The 26,378-nt window shown below is 47.6% G+C and overlaps 2 protein-coding genes across 2 annotated transcripts in view; both read right to left on the minus strand.

Annotated features, from left to right (window-relative positions):
* The window catches only part of CDKL1 (cyclin dependent kinase like 1), a 25,669-nt gene extending 20,594 nt beyond the window's left edge, over positions 1–5,075 (minus strand). Inside the window, exons 1-2 of the mRNA XM_066630270.1 lie at positions 4,984–5,075; positions 2,474–2,748 (exon numbers count right to left, since the gene is read on the minus strand). Of these exons, the coding sequence (XP_066486367.1) occupies positions 2,474–2,641 (168 nt within the window). The 5' untranslated portion in view covers positions 2,642–2,748; positions 4,984–5,075. The remainder of the gene's footprint in view (positions 1–2,473; positions 2,749–4,983) is intronic.
* A 4,012-nt stretch (positions 5,076–9,087) lies between these two features.
* MAP4K5 (mitogen-activated protein kinase kinase kinase kinase 5) overlaps positions 9,088–26,378 on the minus strand; it is a 93,596-nt gene continuing 76,305 nt past the window's right edge. Inside the window, exons 24-33 of the mRNA XM_066630313.1 lie at positions 26,191–26,251; positions 25,775–25,889; positions 20,870–20,928; positions 18,916–19,019; positions 18,078–18,255; positions 15,554–15,622; positions 13,939–14,031; positions 13,143–13,213; positions 11,772–11,827; positions 9,088–9,439 (exon numbers count right to left, since the gene is read on the minus strand). Coding sequence (XP_066486410.1) covers positions 9,352–9,439; positions 11,772–11,827; positions 13,143–13,213; positions 13,939–14,031; positions 15,554–15,622; positions 18,078–18,255; positions 18,916–19,019; positions 20,870–20,928; positions 25,775–25,889; positions 26,191–26,251 — 894 coding nt within the window. The 3' untranslated portion in view covers positions 9,088–9,351. The remainder of the gene's footprint in view (positions 9,440–11,771; positions 11,828–13,142; positions 13,214–13,938; positions 14,032–15,553; positions 15,623–18,077; positions 18,256–18,915; positions 19,020–20,869; positions 20,929–25,774; positions 25,890–26,190; positions 26,252–26,378) is intronic.

Here is a 26,378-nt window from a genome sequence, read left to right on the forward strand (position 1 = left end):
CTTTTTTTGTAAAAAAAAAAAAAAAAGGTGCAGGAACTCACAACTTGTTAAACTTTTATTTATTTATTTATTTTTAAACCATTTTTATCGGAGAAATAAGTAATAAGATACAACTAGACGTAGTCAATAACCACACACACACACACACACACACACACACACACACACACGTCCATCCTGTGTGAGCTCCCTGATAGCAAAAGCACTCCTGCCACAGCTGGAGTGAAACACCCCATTTTTTTTAGGTGGGGAGATGCTCCATTGGGCTATAGGAAACTCTCTCCATCGGGCTATAGGAAAGCCTATAGTTAAAGTATTCAGAACTAATATATAAGGTCTTGAGCCCAGCTGGTGGCCATCAGCGCCTCAAGTATTAGTTCCAAACGCTTTGCACCTAAGAGCTCTTATGGCTCAATTGCTAAAGCGCTGGTCTGTGGAGCCAGAGGCTAGGGGTTCAAATCCCTATGAGGAATAATTTTCTTTTTTTAAGGTGGGGAGGTGCTCCATGGCTGCAAAATATAAAGGTTGGTTGCCAGTTGCCAAAAGGGGGGCCAGTTGAGGCTGCAAAACTCCTCAAAGTTCAGTCCCAAAGACTGCCTGGTCCAGCTTCCTGTATCTCACAGCGGCCCACCAAATGACCCAGGGAGCACACAAGACGACAGGCACAACCTGTGTCCTGGTGCCCTCAAAGCACTTATAGTGCTGCTGCCCCTATATCTGTGCCACTGACTGCAGTTAACAGAAATCTCCTCTCAAGATGATACTTCACTTGCTGGGGAAGTTGTAAAGACCATTTGACCGGAAGAGGTCCTTGGTTGTCCTGCTCCTACATGGATACTAACAAGAAAGTCAAGGACTGTGGGTCAGGTGAACCTGGAGATTAGGAGCTACTAAGAAAGAGGGCACAGCTGCCACATCGCCAGCCCATCACAAGGAAAACAGAACCAACACATGACTGATGGTTTCCAGTGTTCCTGAGCTGGTGCACCATTTTGATTTCTGTGTAGCAGAAGGCACACAGCGGAGTCACCTGAAAGCAGTCGAGCACACCCCAGGCAGCCATCGGAACAAGTCACTGAGGGAGTCGGCACAATGTTCCAGAAACCCACCGCATATACAAGCAAAAGATCCCACTGTCTCCAACTTTCCCAATCCGGCCCATTTCTCAAGGTGAATGAGAGGTTGCTACAAAGGGAGTGAGAGACACTCCCTGAGTTTGGTTTACAAGGACTTGGGGGTAAGGTTAAAAGGGTGACTTGTGGCAATTAACTCACTAATTTAAAAAATGAATATATTGACTGTAATTGGAGCAGTATTGCCACTTTCCAGCTGAACGGTTTACATGGCAAAACATGGAAAAACAGTTCCCTGACCCCAATAGGATCACTTTAAAGAAGCCAACAGGCAGTCACAAGAGAGGTGCCTGCTGGGCTAAAGACAGGTAGTTGCTCTCCCCATTAAATACAAAAGAACAATCAGTTAAAAGGTGCCTCCAGGTCCAGTTACCAGGAATTGGAAGATGCTCTTTGAAGTAACTCAGGCACATTTATCCTTTGAGAAAATACACGTCCAAGGCAGGTTTCCAAACACTAGGTACTTGACTGACATGTGTTTTCCTAAAAGTAAGAACTAACTGGTGAAAAGCATGATAATAGACAGTGCAATCCTATGCAGGTCTACTTAAAAGTAAGTTGCACTGTATTCAATGGAGCTTACACCCAGGAAAGTGCAGATAAGACTGCAGCCTAAGTCAAATAACACAGGCCTGCAAAATTTTACAAAATTTATGGTAGTTTTGGGTGCGGATTCCAAAAATGGCATTGGTTTTGCTCTACCTAGTTTTGGAGATATGGCGTAGCCTTGTTAGTGAATGGTTCAAGCAGCTTCCTTGTGAGGAAGCAATGGCATAGTCTTCTTCATGATGAAGCTGCTTGAAACATCATGATGAAGCTGCTTGAAGCTGCTTCATTAACGAGGCTATGCCGTATCTCCAAAACCAGGTAGGGCAAAACTCATGCCATTTTTTTGAGATCAGCTCTCAGACAGGCACCCCAGGAATAGGTCTAACTTTTAAGACTGCAAAAAGTGTGCTGGCCTGTGTAAATTAATTAATATGGGAGAGAACATAAGAACATAAGAAGAACCCTGCTGGATCAGGTCAAAGGCCCATCTAGTCCAGCTTCCTGTATCTCACAGTGGCCCACCAATGCCCCAGGGAGCACACAAGACAATAGACACAACCTGCGTCTCCCCTGCATCTGGCAATTAGAGGCAGCCTGCCTCTAAAACCAAGAGCTTCCACATACCTCCTATGACTTGTAACCCGTAATGAACTTTTCCTCCAGAAATTTGTCCAATCCCCGCTTAAAGGCATCCAGGCAAGATGCCATCACTACTTCCTGTGGCAAAGAGTTCCACAAACTGTGCATAGCCCTAACTTAATTTAGATTTGAGACAAAGAGCAAGAAGTTACCTTTAACATCCGGATCTCTCGAAGAGCAATTTTCTTAATAACAGGATCGTCTTCGGATTCCAGGAACTTTTTGATTGCCACAATCTGCCCCGTGTCTTTGTTCCGGCACTTGAAAACCACCCCATAGGAGCCTTCCCCGATCTTGCTGATTTTTTCATATTTCTCCATGGCAAACACAAGGATCTCTGACAACAATGTCCACAGCCCCCGTAGAGGCCTATTCCTTCAAAGGCCAAGTCCTTCAAAAGTCACAAGCAACCAGCAGCATCATAACTCTAGGAAACAAAACACGCTGTTGTGATTGCAGAAGTTTGGAGCTCATCAACATATGTTGCAGTGTTTCTCCAGGTCTGAACAACAGCTGACAGCTGACTCTGACGCTGTGCATAGAAACTGTGTGCATTAAGGAGTCCAGCAATCAGGGTCTTCTGAGTCTTTTTTAAAAACCAAAGCAGCTTTTGACAGCCTGTGATTCAACTGGGGACATCACACTATGTCATCCATCATGACTGGCCCTGGCTGTGGTGTCCAGCACATTGCACATAAAAACAACACTGAAAGCCCTCGTGCAATGGGAAGTTCTCCCACAGGGACTCCACTGAAATGGAGCGGGGCTGGGAAACGACACACAAAGTGGCATGACTCCCCTTTGTTTCAATGTGGCCTGCACAAGAGAACTTCCTGCTGTGTTGGGCCCATCATGTTGCATCTTCCCTTAATCTTAATAAGATTTACATGTTTGGGGGGGCAACTGGGTTGAAAAAAATATCCCAGTTACCCCACGAGGCCCCCAGGGCAGCAGTGGTCCCTGAAACCATCACTCTTCCCAGAAATGTCCATTCTCCTGACCCTTTCCCTCCAGCTCTATCACCTGCAGCTAAAAGGCTTCTGGCTCCTTTGAATGACTTCCCCCCTGGCTGCCCTGACTCTGGGACTCCCTCCCAGAACCCACGTCCCACCGCTGCCCCCTTCTCCTTCAAGTCCTCTCCGATAAAGCCTTTGGATCAAACCCATCGTGTTGATGTTTCCCACTACATGACAAAAGTTGCATGTGGGCCTGATCCCGACTCCCCAGTCTTTCCTTCTGGTTGTCACTGCCCCCTTAAACAAAACATGCACATTCCTTGGGGCAAGGAGCATCCTTCTCTTGACACGACTGGGCCAAGCAAGCATTGATGGAGCTGCATTGCTTGCAGAAGTACTGAGTCAAGGTCACCATTTTACAGTCCCCTTAGACATGCTCAGGAACCCACCCGCCCTGTGCACCCAACAGGCAGCAGGCACCTGGGGCCCTTGGAGCTCTCTCAGCAACAGCCTGCCAGTCAAGTCTTTGGGCAGAGAGTCAAGAAGCGAGTTCCTTCCACCAGGACACCTGATCCCCGGGAGGCTGTGCCCGGCTCCGCTTTTCCAGGGAACTTTCCTCGGTCGAAGGCACGTCTGGAAATTAAATTTTAATGTGGCCCCTTTGGGGAAATGCAGGTTGCCAAGGAATGCAGGTTCATTAATGGCAAACCAAGGAGCACCACGGTCAATAGGGAAGGGCTGTGCTGTGAGCGCCAGGATCTGGTTTCTCATCTCGCTTTCCTCACCCGCTGCAGGCTCCCCTCCTGACAATGGCAGGCAGGCTGGCCAGAGGGCACTGTGGGGGCACCCCAGGAGTGTGCCACTGGGAGGGTGGCAGGGAACACGAGCCCCTTCCTGGCTGGACAGCATCCCCACTGGGGGTCTAGGCTGCAGACCTGGAATGTGGATGGGGCACCAGAGGCAGCCAGGCCAAAGCTGCATCTCCCTCCCTGCAGCCCTCTCAGGCCATTTCTCCTCCACAGGAGGGGTGCTGGTTAGTAGTGGATGCTGCACTAGTCAAACAACCACCCATCTAAGCCCCCCCCCCACGCCAAGCTCCCTCCTAGGAACTGCTCTCCAGAGGAGTCATCCTGGACTGGGGCTCCAGTTAACACAGGCATCCCAGTCTTCTCCACTTTATCCTCACAACAACCCTGCAAGGTAGGATGGGCTGAGGCAGACTAACTAGGTGAGGCCAGTCAGGCGGCTTTGTGGCTCAGGGGACCCAGCTCTTCCCTCGGTGCCACTGCTCTCATCCAGGAGCACCATGTGCGGGCTCCCTGCACCAGCCCAGGAGCGCTCAGATGCCCCCAGCCTGCTGGTGGGCAGGGTAGCATGAGACCCTCGCGCTTCTGCTCCAGCGGTCTAACAGCCCAATCCTATTCACACTTTCCCCACTGACTCCAATGGGACTTACTTCTGAGTAGACATGCCTAGGATTGGGCTCTCAGTCTCCAAAGCAGGGCGCTCTGTGCATGCCCAAAGGAGCCCAGGGAGACTGCTGGGCGCGCACTCACTTAGGCTGCAATCCCCACTTACCTGGGAGTAAGCCCCCTTGACTATAGTGGGACTTACTTCTGAGTAGACATGCCTAGGATTGGGACCCAGGCTGCAAGCCTCTTCCCACTTACCTGGGAGTAAGCCCCCTTGATTATAGTGGGACTTACTTCTGAGTAGACACGCACAGGATCGCGCTCCCTCCGGACCACCTCGGTGACCAGCGGGCGCCGCCGCCTCTCCCTGAGCGGGCGCGGAGCTGCTGTGCGTCCTGCGAGGCGCTGCGCAGCCAGTGCCGGCGGAGGCCCCGCGGGGGTGTGCCTTGGCTGGTGGCCCGGGGAGGGACGGAGCCTCGGCGCGCCCAGCCCGGAGGATGGAGGGGCAAAGCCGCAGGGCGCCTCCCTGCCCCGAGGAGCCTCCCTTCACAGTGCCAGCAGGAGGCTGATGGACCCAAGCAGGGGCGTAGCTGGAGGGGGGCACTCAGTTTTGTGGGGAGCCTCCCCACACGTGCGAGCGGCTCCCTCCCCTTCGGAGCCATTCCGGGCGGGGGAGCGAAGCGGAGGGAATGTTCCGAAGGGGAGGGGGCCGCGGGGAGGCTCCCCTCATAAGAACAGCCCCGCTGGATCAGGCCACAGGCCCATCTAGTCCAGCTTCCTGTATCTCACAGCGGCCCACCAAATGCCCCAGGGAGCACACCAGATAACAAGAGACCGCATCCTGGTGCCCTCCTTCAAAACTTAGTGCTTTGCCCCCCTCTAGCTACGCCACTGCAGCCCATTGAAAACGGGCAGCAGCCCTTTCATGATGCTCCAGTGTCCGCTTATCTTCTGCTTGCTGACCAGACCAGGTCAGGGCTTTAGGCAGCCTCCCCCCCAAAACATGCTAGAAAGAAGTTTGTGCCCCCCAAGCTTCCAAGGTCAATGTATTGAGCCCTAATGGAAAGCGAAACTGAGTCACAGGTGCGCGTTTACTCCCAGGTAGGGGAACGTCCCTGAGTTCTTATCAGGCAAAAGGGGATGCAAGTCCACCAAAGTGGTCCCAATCCAATGAACGTGGAGCTCAACAAACACTCGAGTAGGTTGCCCCCCCCATAGTAAAAAGGATCAATACAGAGAAACCTTCTCCTAGTCTAGCAAAGCTAGGTGGGTCCCGATAGAGCAGCATTCCTCAAACTGTGGGTCAGGACCCACCAGGTGGGTCACAAGCCAATTTTAGGTGGGTCTCCATTTCAATATTTTAAACTTAATGGTACCATGTTATGTGACTGCATTTGGGGAAATGTTACAGACCTGTACTTTTAACAAGCTACTATGTACATTCTTTTAACAATGAGAGTAAATGGGATTTACTCCTGGTAAGTGTGGGTTAAAAATCGTCCTGCTTGATGATGTCACTTCTGGTCACGACATCACTTGTGGTGGGTCCTGACAGATTCTCATTCTAAAAAGTAGGTCCCAATGCTAAATGTGTGGGAACCACTGCAATAGAGCAGCCATTTTCAACAACTGTGCCATGGCACATTTGTGTGCCATGACAGGTCCACAGGTGTGCCACAGGAATTTGGGGAAGGTCATTTATTAGTAAGCCCAACAGGGGATGTGAGCCCCCCACTGGCAGCATGGTATGCCTTGTTGATTGTCAAAAACCTGATGGTGTGCCTTGACAGTTGTAGTGCCTTGTCAGTGTGCTGTGAGATGAGAAAGGCTGAAAATCGCTGCAATAGAGTGTCATTTTAAAAAGTGGGTCCTGATGCTAAAAACCATTGCATTAAAGGAGTGGGAAAGGACAACATCACAATAAAGGGATTTGGCCACTCACAAAGTGAAAGCACTATATAAATGTTTTTTTATTATTGCTATTACAAGTGGATCCAGGGTTAATCCTCCCTCTCCTGAACTGAAAAGACAGAAATGCAGTATTTTTCATCACATGTAGTTTTAAGCTTCAGGCACCGCCTCTGTTCCGGGAGCGACCTGACAAGGGTCCTACATTTATATTTCAGGGACTGGCAGAGTGGCCTGGCTCCTGATTTCCAAAGCAAGATGGCTGTGGGCCTTGAGGCTGCTGAGAAGCTGCACCCTCTCATTCCATGCGTGTTGGGGGAGGGGGCAGTTGTGGCTAGCTCAGTGCTGAGAGAAAAGCATTCAGCAGACATTCAAGACAGACTTGACATGGAAAATACAGGTCATTATCCACTGGGTTTCCATTTTGGAATTCCCAGTGGCTTAAAAAAAATAAATCAGTGGATACCAAGGAAAAATAGCTTTAGACTCACTTACAAGTTTCTTGCTCTTCCATTGCCCACCCAGAGTTGGTACTGGGCATTCGGCCACTAGATGGGGTGAATAATGGAATGAAATTATAATTATTTAACAGCGGGAAGGTAGGATTTTGGTGCTTTTTTTCCTTGTTACAAGGCATTTAAAAGTGGACCTCAGTATCAGTGGTAAGTCAAATCAGTGGATACTAGGTTCCACCTGTAAATTCTAATTCTAGGACTGAACATTTAAATGAGCTCAAGCTTCCAGGGAACAGGAGGAGCAGGTGGCAGCTGTAGACAAGGAACAAACATACCTGTTTCCAACTTTCCACCTTCAATAGAGAGGAGTTTGGTACTAAAGATCACAGGCCCTTTACGGAAGCACTGATTGCCTGACACAGCAGTACTTCCTTAGGGACACGTGTGGACTCTTACCGAATGCACAAGAAGTGAACAATAGCACCCTGCAAGCCCCACAGCAAACCCACACAGAACTACTCACTGAACCTCAATGAAGGAAGGCACACAAATTAGGAGCACAGGGATAGTTTAATGGAGGAAAGCAAAAACGAGAAACATGGATAGAGGGATAAATGGAAGAAAGGAAATTCCCCAAGATTTATTAAACAATACTGCTTCTCTTATATATTTTTTTATACCATACCACTGGGAAACCACCCTACCATTCAAACACACCAATCGGGAAAATCCATGTTTTCCCAGGCCCTGCATTTTCTCCAGCTCTCCCCGGCACAGAGTAAATAAAATACGTGTCCATGAACAGATCAAAGCATTTTTAAATGCTTTCTAAGACACCAGGATTTGGAAAGACTCATCCACTGGGCAGCTTCTCGACTCAGACTTAACGAGGGGATGTGGTTCCCTTCTAGTGGGCTGCCCTCCAAACATGCTCAAGGAGCCTAAGAGTTCAGCCACAAGGATCAAATACCCCCCCCAAGCCATTTGTGTCCACTATGAAGATCAGCCACGACAGCATGAGGGGGTAGGAGACCTCTGCCATGTCCAGCCTGTTTTGAGTCAGGAGGCACAGATCTGTGAAGACCCAACTGGATGAGGCTCTCAACTCAATCCTGCTCACATTTTCCTCAATTTATGAAAATGACATGCATGTAAAGTGGCTTCCCCTCCACACAGATACTCACGCACACACCATTTTTAATATGTTTGCCATACACACCCACACTCCCAAAGCATTTCCTTGTTAAGAGCCAGCTTGCGTTTCCATAATGTACACATTGTTTCAGTAAATGCCAAAACTCCCTTTTATGGCAAATTCCGCAGACAAAATCCATACAAAATACTCTTGTACAAAATTGCATTTATACAGGAATAGCCCAAAGGGATTTCCCAACTTCCTCATATATAAACACCTTCCTTGACAATGTGCTATACCTAAGAAAGAGGAAAAAAGCAGAATGAATAATGCACGGTTCTTTGTACAATTGTGTGTGCAAACAGGTGCACACGCATGTATATATAAAGGCCCATTTCTCCCCCACCAAAAAAAAACACCCAGAAGCTGCTCTGCAACCTTCATGTGCTAATAGTTAAGATACATCATACCACCCTAGCAGCAGATTAATAAATAAGGATTAAATAGTCTATTTTACAAACCCACAGAAAACAGTTGCTTAAAAACACGCAAAACGCAAACATCATTTTGTGGGAACACACAACATGGGGACGCTTCCTGCTAATGCCCCATGGAAACAGGGGCATTTGTGGGGTCCTGGACAAAACCCAGGAAGGGCTCGACTAGGAGGAGTTCCCAGCAAGCAAGCGGTGCTCGACAGCCATTTCCCCCCTTTTGCTTCTGCTGTCAGGTTCAGCCACCTGCATTCAAAAGGAGGCCTTGTCAAAAGAACAGAGGAAACCGCAGGCCCAGCCCTGGAAGCAGAGAGTGAAGAAGCACAGATCCAACATTATATGGCACCGTGACTGCCTCTTCGGGGTTTTGCGTGCTTCCAGAAGCCTAACGAACAAAAGGGACTAATAATCTCAGAGCTTTTATTAAGCAAACTCGACATAACCAACCACATAGTGGCAAGTGACAGAACAGCTGCTTCCCAGCTGTGAGACACAGAGGACTGGTTCTCGGTCCGAAAGACGGGGTCCATCCAGGTATCGACACCAAACAGTGGAAAGGGGTGGGGGTGGGGAAAGGGTGCTGGAGTCCGGTGTGGGTCGTTTCCTTAAAGGGCTGTTTCCTGATGCGATGCATTCCTTGGCCTGCTGTTCCGAGTCGGGTTACAGTTGCCTAGTAACTGTTTTCGTGGCCTGCCAAAATGTAGAGATTGCTGTGTGCCGTGGGGTTATCGGTTGGCCTGCTCTCCAGCACCACCACTCTGCAATGCAAACACAGAAGGGGCCAGTCAGCAGCTGTCTTGGGCATCCGGGGGCATTGCTCCTCAGAAGCTGCACCTGGCCTGCCCACATTCCGCCTCTCACTGCCCTCGCCTTGGCTGCTGTGCCTCATATCAAGCCTGCAGGTGGCAAGCGCACAGGTGCACTCCTCATAAGGAAATGTTTTGGCCAATGGCTGGGAAGTGCAACAATCCTCAGGAAGCAAAGCAGGGTCCCCTGGTTGGCCTGACCTCACCACAGTGCCAATGGCCCATTCTGCAGCCCTCCAGATAGCCTTACTGTATTGGGGATGCAGACTGACTACTGGGGAAATGCAAGAGGAGAGTACAGGCCAAACAGGGAGGAGAAAAGATGGCTGATCAGAAAGCTGAATGACAAGCTTCACCAACTGACTTCTCTCCTTCAGTTAGGGTTAGGAGAGCCTTCTGACACAGAGACTGTCCCAGCATTCACGTGACGCGACCTACTCCTGGCCCCTTTCAGCTACGGGTCTAGGGCAAAGGCACCCAAGACAACCCAAAGGCATTCTTTGTTTATCACCTCTGCACATTTCATTTTGTTTTAACTTAAGGAACAGCTTCTTACTCAGTTGAATTTGCCATCACCACCAGATGTGTTGATGGCCACTCAGGGGTTAAAAGGGGTTAGACCAGGGGTGTCCAAACTTTTCGGCAGGAGGGTCACATCATCTCTCTGATACTGTTTTGGGGGCCAGGAAAAAAAGAATTTGCATTTCAAATTTCAATAAATTTACATAAATGAATATATTAGAGATGGAACTTATATGAATGAATGAAGAAGGTCTTGCAATAGCTCAAGGCCTATAAAAGGCCTTGCACAAAGCAAGGCCTGCCTTTCCTTTGCTGCTGCTGCAGCATCATAGACATGAAACTACAAGCAGTTGAGGGAGCCCTTGTCCCACAACTCACACAAGAGGTCAAACACTTGGCTGTCACGCTGAGAGCAGTTGCATCAGTCTAGTGCGGGCTCCAGCAAGTCTCAGGAAGGCCAGAGGCTCATTGGAGACTGGGTGCTCCCTGCGGGCCAGACTGGGAGTCCTTGAGGATTTGAGCACCCCTGGGTTAGACAAAAGAACAGAGGATGGGTCTATCAAGAGCTATTAGCTGTAGAGCCTCCATGTTCAGAGACAGTCTGAACATGGTTACTGCAGATCCAAGTTACTGCAAATTACTGCAGATCAACAGCAAAGGAGACTGCTGCCTCCTTGCCAGGCCTCTCAGTGTCTGCCATCTTACTGTGGGAAGCAGGATGGCCTTGATGGACCTTCGGTCTGAACCACTGAGGCTTGTCTTATGCTCCTCTTTTCCCCTCAGACTTGGAGCCAGTTCATACAGTCACAACTCCTCCTCACATTAAGAAAATGAACATGTCAAGGATGGAGGTTCAACCTGATCTTCACCCAACAGGCTGTTTTCCAATGTGTGAGAAGCCTCTTTTTTCCCTACTGTGGAGAAGCCTATCTCCCCTCCTCCCTCACACACTGATCCTGACCAACCACTGGACAGTTCTGATAGCCAGGTTTTCAGGCACACTCAGGGAGCACTTACCCAGCCTGCTAATTGTTCACTCTTGCACAGGTCACACTCATTAAAGTAGGGCAGGTGCCAGAGAACATCCTGGGGTCAGGTCCTACCCGCCTCCCACTCTGCTACAAAATCCTCAGAGCTGTTCCCCTGTGCCTCATGGCAGGTCTACTTCTGCACATTTAAGGCCAAGTCCCCCAGCTCATACCCCAGGGTTCCCTGGAAGCTGAGTGGATGTACAGCTCTGAGCCAAGCTCCATACAACATGGAGCTTGGCAACCCAGAAGTGCTCGGCGAAGATACGTGGCATCATCACTGAATGCCCGGGGACAGTGTTACAATGCTGCACACCAAGAGAAGGGGCTTGCACAGTGGCATGGACCCCTTAGAGGAAAGACTGCCCCCCCCCAAGAATTTTAGCTTCATATGCTAGGAGTGTGGCAGCTCCAGCCTTGAAGACTCTGCATTGTTGTCATGTTTGCCAAAGAGATTTTCTAGGATCTCGTAGGGGACTAGATTATGAAAATCGCCCTTTGTGTGTTGTGTTGAAAAAGGCAAGCTGCTGCCTTAGTCACAAGGACCCTCCCCACATCACACAGGTGATCTCTTCAGCGGAATGCTGGGGAGGTGGGCACTGGAGTGGCATAACCACCCCCTGTGGGGGGGGGCAGTGTGCTCTGCAGTCCTGGCTATTTGGCAGCATTCCAGCTTGCTTCCTGATTTGTCATCTTCATTATCTCACAGGTTGGTGTTTCTCTTCTCAGATTACCTGTCTGAGCCCAATAAGCGGAAGACCCGAGTTTCATCAGAGATCTCCTGGGTGACCTGCAAAGCAAATAGGTGCAAGAAGACTGTGAAAAGCACCAAAAGCAGACTGCCTTTTCTAAGCAGGGTTGCAAGAATAGACACTGTGAAGAGAGGCTGACAGATATCAGTCTGACAGGAGGCTCTGGTGTCTCCCAGCTTTGGAAAGTTAGATCCACTGTTAAAGTAAGATTTCTAGACCTCCTGCCTGCAAAGATTTACTTGACATCATGTGAACAGTGCCTGCTGAATAAGACAAAATGCTCTCTTATTCTTACAAGAGTACATTTTAGTTTTTATAGTAATTCTTATAATGAGATTCCTGGGTGTGGCAGGGGCAGGGGGAAGGGGAAGACTTCCATTGGACAGCATTCAGGGTTTCAGTGCATTAAGTAGCTCTCTCCCTGTGAGGAACAAAGGCAAAAGAAAGTTCCAGAAAACATCAGGCTGTTCTTGGTGCTGTATTTTCATAGCACAGACTACACACAGGCCCACTGGAAATGAAAGTGTCCAGCCAGCCCAGGGCCATCAGTGGTTCTCTGCACGTTGCTGCCTGCTCCCCAGTCCTGGCTCCTATCTTGCTCTGTGAAGTTCAGCAGGTTTTCCCCTCCCTCTTCCCAAGGATGACATATTTGTTTACGCAGTAAGGTCATCCTGAACATCATGGACATATGAAGGGAGAATAGCCACAGTCAGGTCACAGTAGAAATTGGGGAAGAGTGTAGTTCAGTGGACAGGCACCATGTGCATGCAGAAGGGCCCAGATTCAACCCCAGGTAGGGCTGGGAAAGACCTCAATAGCCTGAAGCCCTGGGCAGCTGCTGTCAGTCAGAGCAGACAATGCAGGGCTATGTGGACTTTTGGTGTCTGACTTTGGAAGAGGCAATCCCGCATGAACAAAATGTTCATCATCCTGGGCATGTACTAATTACATAAATTGATTCTTATCAGGTTCCTATTAACTGGAGATGCCAGGACCAAACCTGGGGTCTTCTGCATGCAAAACATGTGTTCTACCACTGAGCTATGGGTCTTCCACCCCAGCAAGAACCAGTAATAGGAAACTACCTTCTGCAAGTAGCAATGACACCAGCTCTCATTGATAGAGGTGCACACTCCACATATCCCCCAACTTCTCTTTGACCATTTCTGAGAACAAATGTTTTTATATATTCCCCCCACAGGTCTCCCTGAACAGTGTAGCCTCTTTTCAATGACCTCTGCTCCCTAGAAGAATGGCATGAGATCAGTTTTCATCTGATCATTATTGTTTGTTTACAAAGAGCAGGTAGGACGAAGTAATCATGATCAACAAAACCTAAAATGGAAGACTTACTTCATTGGACTTAAAGCTTTTGCCCTGCATTCCATGCTTCCAGAAGGCCAAGACACTGTCTTGAAGGCACACTGCCAAAAAAAAACACAACACAAGACCAATGAATTGGAAGCAGCTGCGACAGTCTGCATGGGATCGCAGGGAGTGCTATCTGTTTCTCAAGCAATTACACACACTAGAAACATGTCCACCCAATGGTGGAATTGGAAAAGGGAAGCCTGCACAGTCCATGGATTGGTGAAACCGCAGAGGCCTGGGAAGGGGCTGAACAGGTGGTCTTAGACACAACGTATTCCATGTATTGATCTGCAGCACATAGCATAGGACGAGGCTTCTTTCTTTGTCTTCATCTGTAGTATTCACATGTTCACCTGTAGCCCTAGCAACAGAATGTCCTCTAGTACATTCACTGCAAGCTATGAAGATCAATGTCAATATATCATTATGACTGACAGGCCATTCTCTTCCACTCCCAGCCACCTTCGGTCAATGGGCAACTCACCAAGAAATTAATGTGCTGAATATCTGAGGAGCACCACAGAAGTCTAAAGAATGCAGTCAGGAGGAACATTTGTAGAAATTGCGAGGTAAAGCCTCAAAACCAAATTCCACTCAGCAACATCCCCCAGTCATTCGATAAGCACCTGAGTTACTCTCAGTTACTCTTGTCCCCAGTGTTCTTAGACTGCCAGCCTGTGGTCAGAGACTTGCATTCGTTGTCACATCCATGCAGAGAGTATTAGGCGCTTTATGAACACCAAAGGATTGTGATAATGGAGACAGAGAGTTTGCTCACCTACAGATTCAATGCAGAAATCAAAACTGAGTTCTGAGGCCAGCTTCCTACTTGACTTCAGTTTTCCATGCAGATTCACAATTTTCACAAATCCTTGAAAGAAATGTAAAAGATCTCATCTCAGTGTCAAACAGAATTGCTGGAAAGGCTTGGAGGTTGCCACCCAAAAGGAAAAAAAAGAACCCCAAAGCTCATTCTCAACTACTAAAATGCTCATTCACAGAGAAAACTCTTGCAGCATCGCAGTGGCTGAGTGCATGGTGTGCATGAAGAACATTAGAGAAAGTCGAACATGGCCCTTCTCTGCTTAACAGAACCATTGCCAGTGAGGGAAGTCAATTCTGGGCAGAGAGGCCTATGGTCTGACTCAGTAGGAGCCAGGCTTGCACTTTCCAGAAAAATCTGCTGCTTTGGCCTGGAAGAAGGAGGTCAAAGGTGAGGGATAAATGACAAAGAATCTCCCTGGCTGCACAAAGGCCAGCAAAGACAAAAATACAACATTAGGAAGAACTCAATGGTCCATGGGGCCTGAGCCACTGAGGTCAAAATCTTGAGCTTCATGTCAAGCAAGAGGTCTGCGATTCAGAATTTGGGGGTTAAAAAAAATTTAAAAAATGACTCTTTTCCCCACCTAAAATGTTCAAAGCCACTGTTACCCAACTGCTTTCTGTAGGGAACAACTAGCCACTTCGGAAACAGAACAAGAAAATAGTTTGGGGGGTGGCTTTGGCCAATTCCACAATCCTGACCTAATTCTCTGGCCTCTCCTCCTTGACTGCTATTCAACTAACAGAAAAATGAATGGAGAACAACATTCTTATGTTCAGCAATTCCTGGAGAACTTTAACCCCCTCAATAAATCAAGGATGCAAAAGTCAGCCTTCGAGGTGGCAATCTCAGAAGTACCACCTACCACTACCAAAGGGTCAGGTGCAGCATTTAATCTGGATGACTTTATTGCTAAAGAAAAGGGGAGGATGAAACCAGAGACAATCCAAATTCCGGGTTCAGGAACACAGCAGAACAGTTTTCCTCAAGCAGAAAAACGATAATGGCTGGTGCTTGTGCAGCAGGTTGGAGAGAGCCTGAACAGTTTCCCCTTATGCGAATGCCCTTCTGCAGTCAGAAGCCTCCCACCCATTCACTCCACCCAAGATCACCCAGTGTGGGGACTGGGAGCGAGAAGATGCCGGCCAGTTCTGCCTGCCAAGCTCTGTGCAAAGACCTGGCATCCAGAGCAGGACGGGGTTTCTCCCTATGCTCATCTGTGTTGCACAGAAGCCCCTTAAGTCAAGAGGTGGAACCAGCTGCTCCTGTTCCCCCTTCATGCTGGGTGCGCATATGGAGCCAATGTGAGTCCAGGGCCTCAGCGCTTCACATTACTTCAATCATTCTAAGCTAGATCAATGTTCTTATTTGTAAGGGGTAGAGATGCACATGCTCACCCCTGGACTAGGAAATGGGCTTGGCAAAGCCCAGTGGGTGAATTTGTGCACAAGATGAGAAATGAACCACAGACTTGCCAGCTCCCATTCTGGCGCTTGTGCCTGCCACATGCAGCAGTGCCACCTCAAAGTAACTGTGCCCAGGTCTCCTCAGGTGCTCTACTACTTACTGTCCAAGCAAACAAGAACAGTATCTCTCTCCAGCTGGGTTACGTGGATAGCATCAAGCTGCTGGCAACCTTGAGAGGAGAGAAGCACAGGGGTTTATGTCTGACCTGCCAAAGCTGGTCTCCCCCCACCCCCCAGCTCCACCCAGGCCCCCAAACTCCAGAGATTATGAAAGATCCTTTTGGTTCAAACAGCATTGCAAAAAAAAGGGAGGCTGTTTTCAATTTCTCTAGTGGGGAGGTCATCAAGGGTCAGCCTGGCCACGGCTCTTTTCCTGCAGCAGTTCCACGGCTCTGCTTCTCTCAAGAGCTAAATGTCTGTCTAGTGAATCTCTGTGTGTATAAAAGTGTGGGCAAAAGTCACACACATCACGAGACTTGCGTCCCAAAGGAAACCATAGATCCTCCCTATCGCTTCTCACACACAAGAGGCTGCTAGGAGTTCTCTCTCTGGTGCTGAAGGGAGATGTGTTTAAAAGGCACAAGAACCCAACTGGGTCAGACCAACACTTCACCTAGATGGCACTCTCATTCTTCACAAACAGCCTCTTCCCAGGGTAGTTCCTTAGCAACTGCCTCTGAAAGAGGAGGTCCCATCTTGACTAACTGCCTTGAACAGTCAGATCCTCCATGGATTTAAGAACCTTTTCTATTTCTGCATGTGTGCACACCTGCCCTCACTCAGACAGTGGCAGATCTGCCCTGCAAGAGTGAAGAGCAAGGAATTAAATTTTAAAGAGAGAAACTGTGCCCATCAGATGGAAGGGAACTGCTGTGGGGTAAGGGCCTTGATAGCCTTGTATGCCAGAGAGAAAATGCAACGTGCTGAGCTCTGGGGCATCATGGTTTCCCTGCAACAGAAATGTTTCCTTGACAAACACTTAGAGTAGTGGTTCTCAAACTCAGGCGCCACGATCCCCCAGCCAGAGAGCCCTGGCCTCCGCCCCCTTAAGGAGTGGGGAGGGGGGAGGCAGCGACGCGATTGCCAGAATCGCGTCGCTTTGGCTGGACTCACCACAGCCTGCAGCAGTGTCCCAAGGGTTCAGGGAGCCCCGTGCCAGCCTCTGCAGAGCTCCCCAACATGCGGAGAATGTAAAAGTAATGATTGCGACCCCATGATTCGCGATCGTGAAACCAGAAGTAGGTTATGATAGCTATTTCCAGTCTCTGCATGTTGGGGAGCCCTGCGGAGGCTGGTGTGGGGCTCCCCACACCCCCTGAAGGCTGCTGTAGGCTGTGGTGAGCACACCCAAGCCCTTGCACCCCTCCAAAGCAACACGATCCTGGTGACTGCGTCGCTGCCTCCTACCCTCCCCTGCAAGGACTTACTGCAGAGCTCAAACTCCCTGTAGGTTTGAGAACTGCTGACTCAGAGGAACAAGGAATGCATAGTGGGACCATCCTATTTCATACCACCAACAGGAAAGTGGTTTTAAATAACAGTTCTGCAGTAGCTATAGATCTTAGATTGCAATTAATTCAACAAAAAATTATTTTCAGGGTTTACTGGATACTGTAACATCTTCAACATCTTCATCTGATTAGCCCTTATGTCTGTAGTATCCATGTTAGGCATATAAAAAATTTTAAATTTCTTTTTTCTTCCTTTCCATCTTTTCTTTCTAGCTGATTGCAAGTCTCATGAAGTTACTTTGATTAGTATCACCTACAGCCCAGCACATGTTTTCACAGGAAGCACATGAAAAGAGTGCCACCACGTTTTCCCCCCAGTTTCCACTGAGTAGCATCAAACCCCTCCCCCCCAACTCCAGCATTGTGGAGAGGATGTTGCTGGCTAGCAGAAGGTCTCCCAAGGCAAAAAGGGATTTTCATTCAAGCTTCTTTGACCTGTAGCCAATGCCTGAGGTGTACAGATCAGCATCTGCCTACAAGGTGCTAGCCTGGGGAGGGGGAGGCTCCAGCAGCCACTCTCTCATCTCATCTTTCAGAGCAAGGTAAAGAATCAGACAAGCAGGTCAGGATCTCACAACCTGCATAACGCTTAAATCTTGCTGCTACAGCAGCCTTGAACAGCACTGACTCTGCTCTGGGCTTAAAAACAAAACAAAAAGTCAAAAATAGCATCAGGTGCAGGATAAGCACATTTACATATGCTTAATTGATTCTGCTTTGGCTAGACATGAAGAGGGATTCAGATCTGTGAAGACTGTGAATGTTTTCCAAGAACTGTGGAATCCAGAGGCATTCAGTGGGGCAACAGGAGGAGGACAAGACATGGAGACTGGGGAACGAAGGGCTGCAGAGACACAGGTCAGGACACACAATTCATTGGGAAGGAAAAAGGAGCCATGAAACAGAAGGCGCATGTGCAAACACATACACCTGGACCGCCAGAGGCCTTGCTCTGCTTTGCTCTCCAATCCCCAACTCTGACCATTTAACAGACCTCATTCACAAGTGCTCAAGCTTAGCAAAACAGAAAACAGAGATCACCTGACCGACAGGGACACAGAAGATAACCCCCCCCAAAAGAATTGCTCATCGTCATAAAGCACCAGAGCCTCACCTGTACCAATTTCTGTAAACCACGAAGAAGCCGAGTTCAAATTGATGGTCTCAAACTGGACAACTTGGTTTGGCTCAGCCCCCTTGCTGATGGCAACACACACCATGGGATATTCCTGTTCTGGGATCACCAGCATTTCGAACACGTTCAAGGGACTTGGCAAAGGAAAGTCAAAGTGCTGGAGTGGGGGGAGGAGACAGGCAACAATGAGACTGAAAGGTCAGTGATCCATGTTGAGATGCATCTCCCTTATTTTAATTCATTCATCCCTTTCAGGGGTTTCACAATGCAAGGGCCTCCACTGAAGAAGGTCCTGTTCCATAGCCCTCAAAGGACCAAGAACAGCTATTCAACGTTCCAAGAAAATGTTTCTCAAGGTTTGTCCTCCACCGTACCTCTTCACATGGTCCACCTATTCAAAGAACTACCATGGCCAGTCACTTCTGGGTTGGGAGGCGAAATGGGATGCGACAGACATCAGTAAGAGGCACAGGGTGGATAGGAGGGCTTTTTTGAGTGCAGAAAAGCATGCTTAGGTGCTCTGCCCACCAAGCAGAGACTCCTGCTAATGTGTCACATTCCTGCTCTCACTCCTGGATGGCAGGGGTCCAGGGGCCCGTGAGTACCACCAAACACCACGTCAAGTACCACTGGTGGTACCTGTATCACTGAGACACACCGTTCTAAGGTTTTAAGGTAAGTGTTAGCACTTCAAATTAAGCCCAGGAACTAACTGACCTCTTATGCAAATTATTTCAAATGTGGAACAGTTTAATAGTTTTCCCTTCTGGCGACAAATTCCCATAAAAACAGAGTTGCACAAAAAAAGGTTACATACCTTTATTAACATGAATTTTTGCATGGGTTCATACCACTGAAGCAAAACAATTCCTGACTGCAAAGCTCCACAGAGGTATTTATGGCCCGTATATGGGTTTCTTACTGAAGGTGGAAAAAACACAAGAAGCCCAAAATATTAGCCCTCCTTTAAACCAAAATATTACATTCATTTGAATTTGCAAGTGAGTTGGGTTTTTCTCAAAATGAATCAAACTGAAGTGAAAACTCATCTATAAACAACCCAACTGGTCAGGGGTTTTGGTTTGTTTTTTTTAAAGTTATCTTTAGATTTTAAGGTGTCCCCCAGTTTCTCTTATTTGCCCTTACACTTGGAACTCCCTTCCAGGACACCCACGTGGAGCTACCTGCCTCTCTCCACTTTCAAATCCTCCCCCAAACCCACCTTTTCCATGAAGTCCTTGGTGTGACACCGTAGTCCCTCAGGCTTATCCCTACTGAAAGTATGTGCTACTGGACTTAATTCTTCCTCTGTTACACATCTATCTTCATCCTCCCTCTTTTCCTTCTCTGTGAGTTGAATTTTAGATTGCAACCTACTTGGGACAGCAGCTTGTCTTTCTAGGGCACTCTGCAGAGTTCCACTAATGTTTGTGGCACAATACAAATGACAACAAAATCATTTGAGCCCCATATATTTAAGCCTTAATCTCCTGTGCTCCAGTACAGAATGGAGGCAATCAGGAGGCAATTGTAGTGTTGATTTTTCACAAATATTTTTTCACACAGTTCACATGCTGTGCAGCTTATGGCTACATAAACTGGGGTAGGCAGTAACATGGTTTCAAAAGTAACACAAAGGCCTAGATTAAAATTTAACAACTGAATCTTGGTTAAGGAATCAGACAATTAAATTGCCTGGTTAAGTCTAGGCTCTGGAAGTGGGCTGGAGGTACTGGTCACACTAGGCCCAAGTTGAGAGGAAGAGGTTGTATTTGAAAGGGACAGATGTGTGTGGTTCTCTGGTCACCTCTTGTTTCCTATACTCCAAGTCAGTTGTAGGTATGAGCCAGGCCTAAGAATGCTCATTAGTTTCTCTGATGGAACTTGTACATAGAGGTGTTTGTTTCTGGTGAGAAAGACAGGATTACAGTTTAAGGGCCCAATCCTATTCAACTTTTCAGTGCCGGTACAGCTGCAATGCAGCCCCTAGCTAAGATAACAAATGTTCCCATACCTTGAGAAGGCCTCTGTAATTGCCTCCCCACCAAAGGATGCAGTGCACGCCCCATCAGCATGGCTGCACCGGTACTGGAAAACTGGATCGGATTGGGTCCCAAGTCTTACTGAACACAATGAGCTTACTTCTGAGCAAATTAAAACACCACCATTTTCAAACAACTCTACTACATGTTTGAGATGTCAACTATTATTGTTCAGAAGTTTTTTTTTTTTAATGTTCAATGAAGAACCCAAGAGGGTTTTCCATTTGCATTCAGGGTTGGATGTGCTTTTTCAGTCATGGGTGCTGTCATGAGCAAGCACCTTATCCATTCTGACCAGAGCTCTACATGCTTTTTTTATTCAGATTTATGTTGGAGCCCCATGACTGTCTCTGTCTCAAAGAACAAGCACATTGACTGAAACTTAGCTTACTCTTAATTCATTTGTCCAGTTTGCTCGCCTGATTTGGAAGCAGGGAAACTGAATGTCTGTTAATTTCAAACCAGCTTCTCGGAGCATGGGGGACAGCTAAGTTTCCAAAAATGGGATAAAAGAAGAGTCGCCCAGTTGGGTTGTGAGAGCAAAATGCACAGAGATGCAAGATGTGAGTTGGGACAAGCGATTGCTTAAAATGGGAAAAGACAGGCAGATCCTCAAACAAGATTTCTGGAGACGAGGTCACCAATTTCAGGTAAAGCAGGACAGGGTGGGCGAGTTCCTGGTGGATTGGGCCCAGAAGCCTAGAATAAGAGCTCAAGTGCAAGACTTACCTATACAGCACTTATGGCACCCTTTTGTGTCTGGGATCTTTGTTGTTAAGGCAAACTTCCTGAAACGATAGTGTAAATTGACAAATTGATCAAGACATGGCCAAAAAAAAAAAGAGGAACCATGATGGAACAAAATGGTCAGCAGTTGCTAGTCATGACAGCCAAGTGGGCCTTTCACAGACAGAGTAGCGCACCTCTGCAGGCCAGTTACTGGGAGAGGGTGGCAGCAGGGGAGCCCTGTGGCTTGTTTAGGGTTTCCCACAACTGCGTGGCTAGTCATTGTGGGAAACAGGATGCTGGACAAGATAGAGGGATCCACCTTAGCTTGTCCAGCAGCCAGAAGAACTCTTATGCCGCCATTTATTTTCATGCCCCCCCAGGTGTCCTGAATTAGATTTTTTTTAAAAACTTAACCTCTCAAATAAGTAGACAACAATTCATGACTTCACAAAATAATGCGGTATTACTCCACTAATATTACCCTAAATGAGCAGTTCCTGAACTTTTTAGTGCCATAACCCACCTCGTCCTCCACAGTGGGTCGCAGCGGGTAGCATCGCAGTGGGTAGCATCGCAATGCCTTCTTGAGAGTCCCTGGAAGCCACTTCTGGGCCACTCTTGGCCCATGGGTCCCAGAATGCCCAGCAGAAGTGACTGGAAGTGACTTCTGGTTTCCAGAAGCAAACCAGAAGTTGTACCCACAAACTGGAAGTTGCTTCTGCCGGGCATTCTGGGGGCCCATGGAGGCCAGTGGGGTGGGTCGTGGGTCTGGTATGAACTAGAAGTGGCTTCTGGGGGTTTCCAATAAGGCCGAGGTATTCAATCTGTGCGTTCTGGGTTCCTAGGGAGGTGTGGCTAGGTATCTGGGAGGTTACAATCTGGCGTTGTGAGGTATCTGGGAGAGAGGTGGCCGTAGCAAATTCATCACTTCCCCCCCTCCCTTTCCCTTTCCAAAACCCTCCAGGTGTGCTACTAACAAACTCAGGGCACAATCCTAACCAGGTCTACTCAGAAGTAAGTCCTATTTTGTTTAGTGGGGCTTACTCTCAGGTAAGTGTGGTTAGGATTGCAGCCTCAGAGTGCTGGCAGCTTTTTTTTTGTTTTTTTGTTTTAGTGTTTAATTATAACACCTTCTTCCCCATTTTGGGGGTAACTGAGGTGAGGTGTTGTAATGAGAAGCCCTGGCCAATGGCCACAAGGATCAGTGGAGCCGCAGGTCAGAAAAGTTCAAGAAGCACTGCAATAAGGCATTGTGGTGCTACAGGGAGCACTGTGTTGTGGCCCAGTGCACATAGGGTCACGACCCACAGTTTGGGAAATGCTGCCCTAACCCAAAGTGTGCTGCTTCCAAAGAAAGACGTGGACCACAACAGGTATGCCGGCAAATGACAAGTCTGTCCCACTTCACTGCCCTCTCTAAATCGAGTTGCATGTGCAGGAGTCACCAAAGGGAAGCTCTCTAAATCCCATCTCCAATGACTTCTGCTTGGTTACTTCACTGCTGGTGCTTAAAATCAATTTCACAGTTCCTTTTGCACAACAACAAAATAGTTAATGATTCTAATGGCAAGTCATGTGCAAACGCATTCTGACACTGTTTTAAGAGCTGTTCTCAACATGCCTAATGTTAGTACAGATTGCCCTTTCTGAAAGTCGCCTGCTTTGTGCTTCTCATATCTCCAACACTTTGCATTCAGTGTGAGATGCACCTTTCATCCCTGGAGTCATGTACCATCTGGCAATAACGTATGAATATTTCCCCTGTAGTTACTAATACTGGCAGCTTTACCCAATGTTCTAGCTTGGCACTCGCTTTTCACCCACATTTCCTCTTCTACTCCACAGAGGAGGAGAAGGAGGAGTGATGGAGGCAAGTAGGTAGATGCTCCGCACCAATCTTCTGCCTAAGGCAACTGCTACATGTGATCTCTGGATGGGCTGGCCCTGCTGCTTTTACTCTCTCCCTACCCAAAGGTTAACAGATACAGGTTGATGGACATATTTATTCCCATCTAGTCTATACTTTGACACAATTAATTCTACATTCTCTAGCCTTAAAACAAGGGACCCTAATCTCTGAACAGACCTAGTAGCATGATTAATGCAGTGCCATTAGTGCACATGGCACTGCAAAGGGTTTCATAAGCAAACATCTATGTCCTTGCTCTCAAGGAGTTTAAAATAGTGGAGTGACAAAGCACTCTCAGAGAGGCAACTTTGGTAGCCGTCCTAGATTAATCAACAGATGTAGTTGGGCAGGCAAACACTGTTTCAATGTAGGGCTAAACAAAGAAAAAGCAAGTCCATTTAATTCTAATTTAGAGATTTCACACAAGAGTCCTCCTTTGCTGTTTCTTGGATGAAAAATGGAGGACTTCAGATGGGCAGCAGAGTCTCTTGGGAGACTGAAATGCTCTTCACTGGTATCTGCATGTTACCATTTCTGATGCCAGATTTACAGCCAATGTTACACATACTTAACATCTGGTTATAGTTGGGAATGAGGATTTGGGGGATAACCCATATGAAAAAGTGGGCTCTCTGTTAGTTTTTAAGAACATAAGAACATAAGAACAGCCCCACTGGATCAGGCCATAGGCCCATCTAGTCCAGCTTCCTGTATCTCACAGCGGCCCACCAAATGCCCCAGGGAGCACACCAGATAACAAGAGACCTCATCCTGGTGCCCTCCCCTGCATATGGCATTCTGACATAACCCATTTCTAAAATCAGGATATCAAAAATGTTCCTTTTTATTCTCCTCATTAGGGCAAGACTTCCATTTACAGAAGGAAGCTTCCTTGCCCTTCACAGCCTCTCTAACTTGGCTGGTTAGCCATGTGGGCACTCGCCTGGATTTAGTGGAACCCTTCTTTCTTTGCGGTATACACCTCTGCTGGGCCTCTATTACTGTTGTTTTAAGCAGCCTCCATGCACTCTGGAGAGATTGGACTCTTCTTACCCTCCCTTTCAACCTCCTTCTAACCAGCCTCCTCATTTGGGGGAAGTCTGCCCGTCGGAAGTCAAGGGTTTTTGTTAGAGATTTGCCTGGTATTCTTCCCCCAACGTGCATGTCAAAACGGATCGCAGCATGATCACTGTTCCCCAATGGCTCAGTAACGTTTACATCTCTAACCAGGTCCTGCATACCGCACAATATTAAATCCAGAGTCACCTGTCCTCTGGTGGGCTCCATGACTAGCTGCTCTAAGCCACAGTCATTTAGCACGTCAAGAAATCTGGTTTCCTTATCGTGACCAGAACACAAATTGACCCAGTCAATATGAGGATAATTGAAGTCCCCCATGATTACAACCCTGTCCCTCCTTGTCACCTCCCTGATCTGTTTCCTCATTTCAAGGTCCCCATCCGATTTCTGGTCTGGAGGACGATAGCACGCCCCCAGTATTACATCGCTGCACAAGCCTGGTAATTTAACCCACAGAGATTCTACAGTGGAGTCGGACCCACCTTCAATCTCTACTTTGCTGGATTCTATCCTTTCCTTAACATAAAGGGCCACCCCACCTCCAACACGCCCCTGCCTGTCCCTCCTGTAGAGTTTATAGCCCGGGATTGCGGTATCCCACTGATTCTCCGCATTCCACCAGGTTTCCGTTATGCCATGCAAAGCACAAGGTTTTAAGACCATGCAATGACTTTTCAAATTGAGAGAGACAGAAAGAATTCTATTCATCCAATATTCTCTTCATTTTTGGCATTTGGGCAGCAGGTCTGGTCTAGAGGGTTAAGCCTCCATTTGCCTGAAGATAACATCCGAAGGTCGCCAGTTCGAGGCCACCGGCACCGTGCGACCTTGAAGCAGCTGACAAGCTGAGCCGAGCTATTCCATCTGCTCTGAGTGTGGGAGGATGGAGGTGAGAATGTGCAACCAGATCAAGAAAGAAACACCTGAATGTTGTGGTTTCTTGAAAGATAGAAACCTTCTTTCAAATTGTAAAAATCCCTACGGGGATTTAAAAATTGCCTGCCTATGTAAACTGCCTTGAATAAAGTCTGAGGAGAAATCTGAGGACCAAGAAAGGCGGTATAGAAATACCTGTATTATTATTATTATTTATTTTTTCATAATAAAATCTTTTTTTGGTAATACTGGAAAAGCCCTGACTACTGATTTGCCTTTTATTATAATCATCATTATACTGAATCATTACCATTGTTTGAAAATCTATATCCTACTAAAGCCATACCTTTTCCAGATTGCAATAGTTCCTATTTATTTCCTTTAACCCATTTTTGCCCGGCCCACAAGTGTACGCATTTGGTCCCTGTTGCGTATATGCAACGTTGGGTAGAAATGGCTATTAATTTAAAGCATGCAGGAGACATATGTCTAAACATGTGTACTTGGTGTTGGGTGCCTGCTTGGAGAGCAAAAGGCCAGACCAGTTACAAGGCTATTTACAGGACTGATGATCCCAGATCCAAGGGCCAGAAAGGTCACAATCTTCATTTGAACTATGTAATTGCCCCTCCCCCAACTAATCCATGGAGTTGAATATTCATGGAGGACAAGAGTATTGATGACTATGTGGAGCTTCTGTGTCCAAGGCAGTCTACCTCTGAATACCAGCTGTGGGGGGGGGGGGCGAACAGCCAAGGAGAGGGCTCTTACATCACTAATGGACATCCTAGAGACATCTGACTGGCCACTGTGGGAAGGAGGACGATGCTCAACCCAGTGGGCTTTCTTGGTCTGATCCAGCGAACAGGCTCTTCCAGGACAAAACCAACACACAAGCATCCCAAACCATTTCAAGTTGTTCAGATCTCTGCCAGCCAAACATCAATGACTATATCAGGATGAAGCCCTGACTGCTCCGCTTCAGAACAGGACCCTTATCTCAGTTGTGAAGTTAGACCAGTAAGACAGCGCCTGCTTACCTTGGCAATATTCTATCAGGGAATCGATGGGTCTGAATGTGAGCAGCTAGTCCTGTTTTTTTTGCTTGCTCAAACAAAGCTATGAGGTTATGAGAGTAGAGCTGGAATGTTTTCCCTGCAACACAGACAGACACAGTCTCAAACTCTAGAATATTACAGTGATAATGCAATCACTGAGCAATAACGAAATAAATACATTAGAGTAGAAAAAGTTACCTTCTAAAAGAACAGCCCCGAAAGATCCAGAGAGGTCCAAGCAAATTGCAGAGAGCAAAAGACAAAAATTTAAAATATGATTTTCAAAATGTGACCAAGCTAAGCCAAATTCAGCACACCAAAGGATCAATCTTCTCCCACACATCAACCCCACACCGCCATTTAGATTTCCAGGCCTGTTTCTTCAGCAATCCACATACCTGAGAGTGACATTAAGGTATTGTTAATCACATACAGCCATGTACATCTCCGTGGGAACAGCTAGAGGGAGAAGCAGAAGAGAGGACCGTGGGTGAGAGAAAAACAGGAACCCGAGTCATTTGTTTCTCAGACTGTGTGAATCTGAGTTGTGGGGAGTTGAGAATAAAGTGGAAACACTAGGATAAAT

Source organism: Tiliqua scincoides, chromosome 1 (genome assembly GCF_035046505.1).
Source record: "Tiliqua scincoides isolate rTilSci1 chromosome 1, rTilSci1.hap2, whole genome shotgun sequence".
NCBI classification, from domain to species: domain Eukaryota; kingdom Metazoa; phylum Chordata; class Lepidosauria; order Squamata; family Scincidae; genus Tiliqua; species Tiliqua scincoides.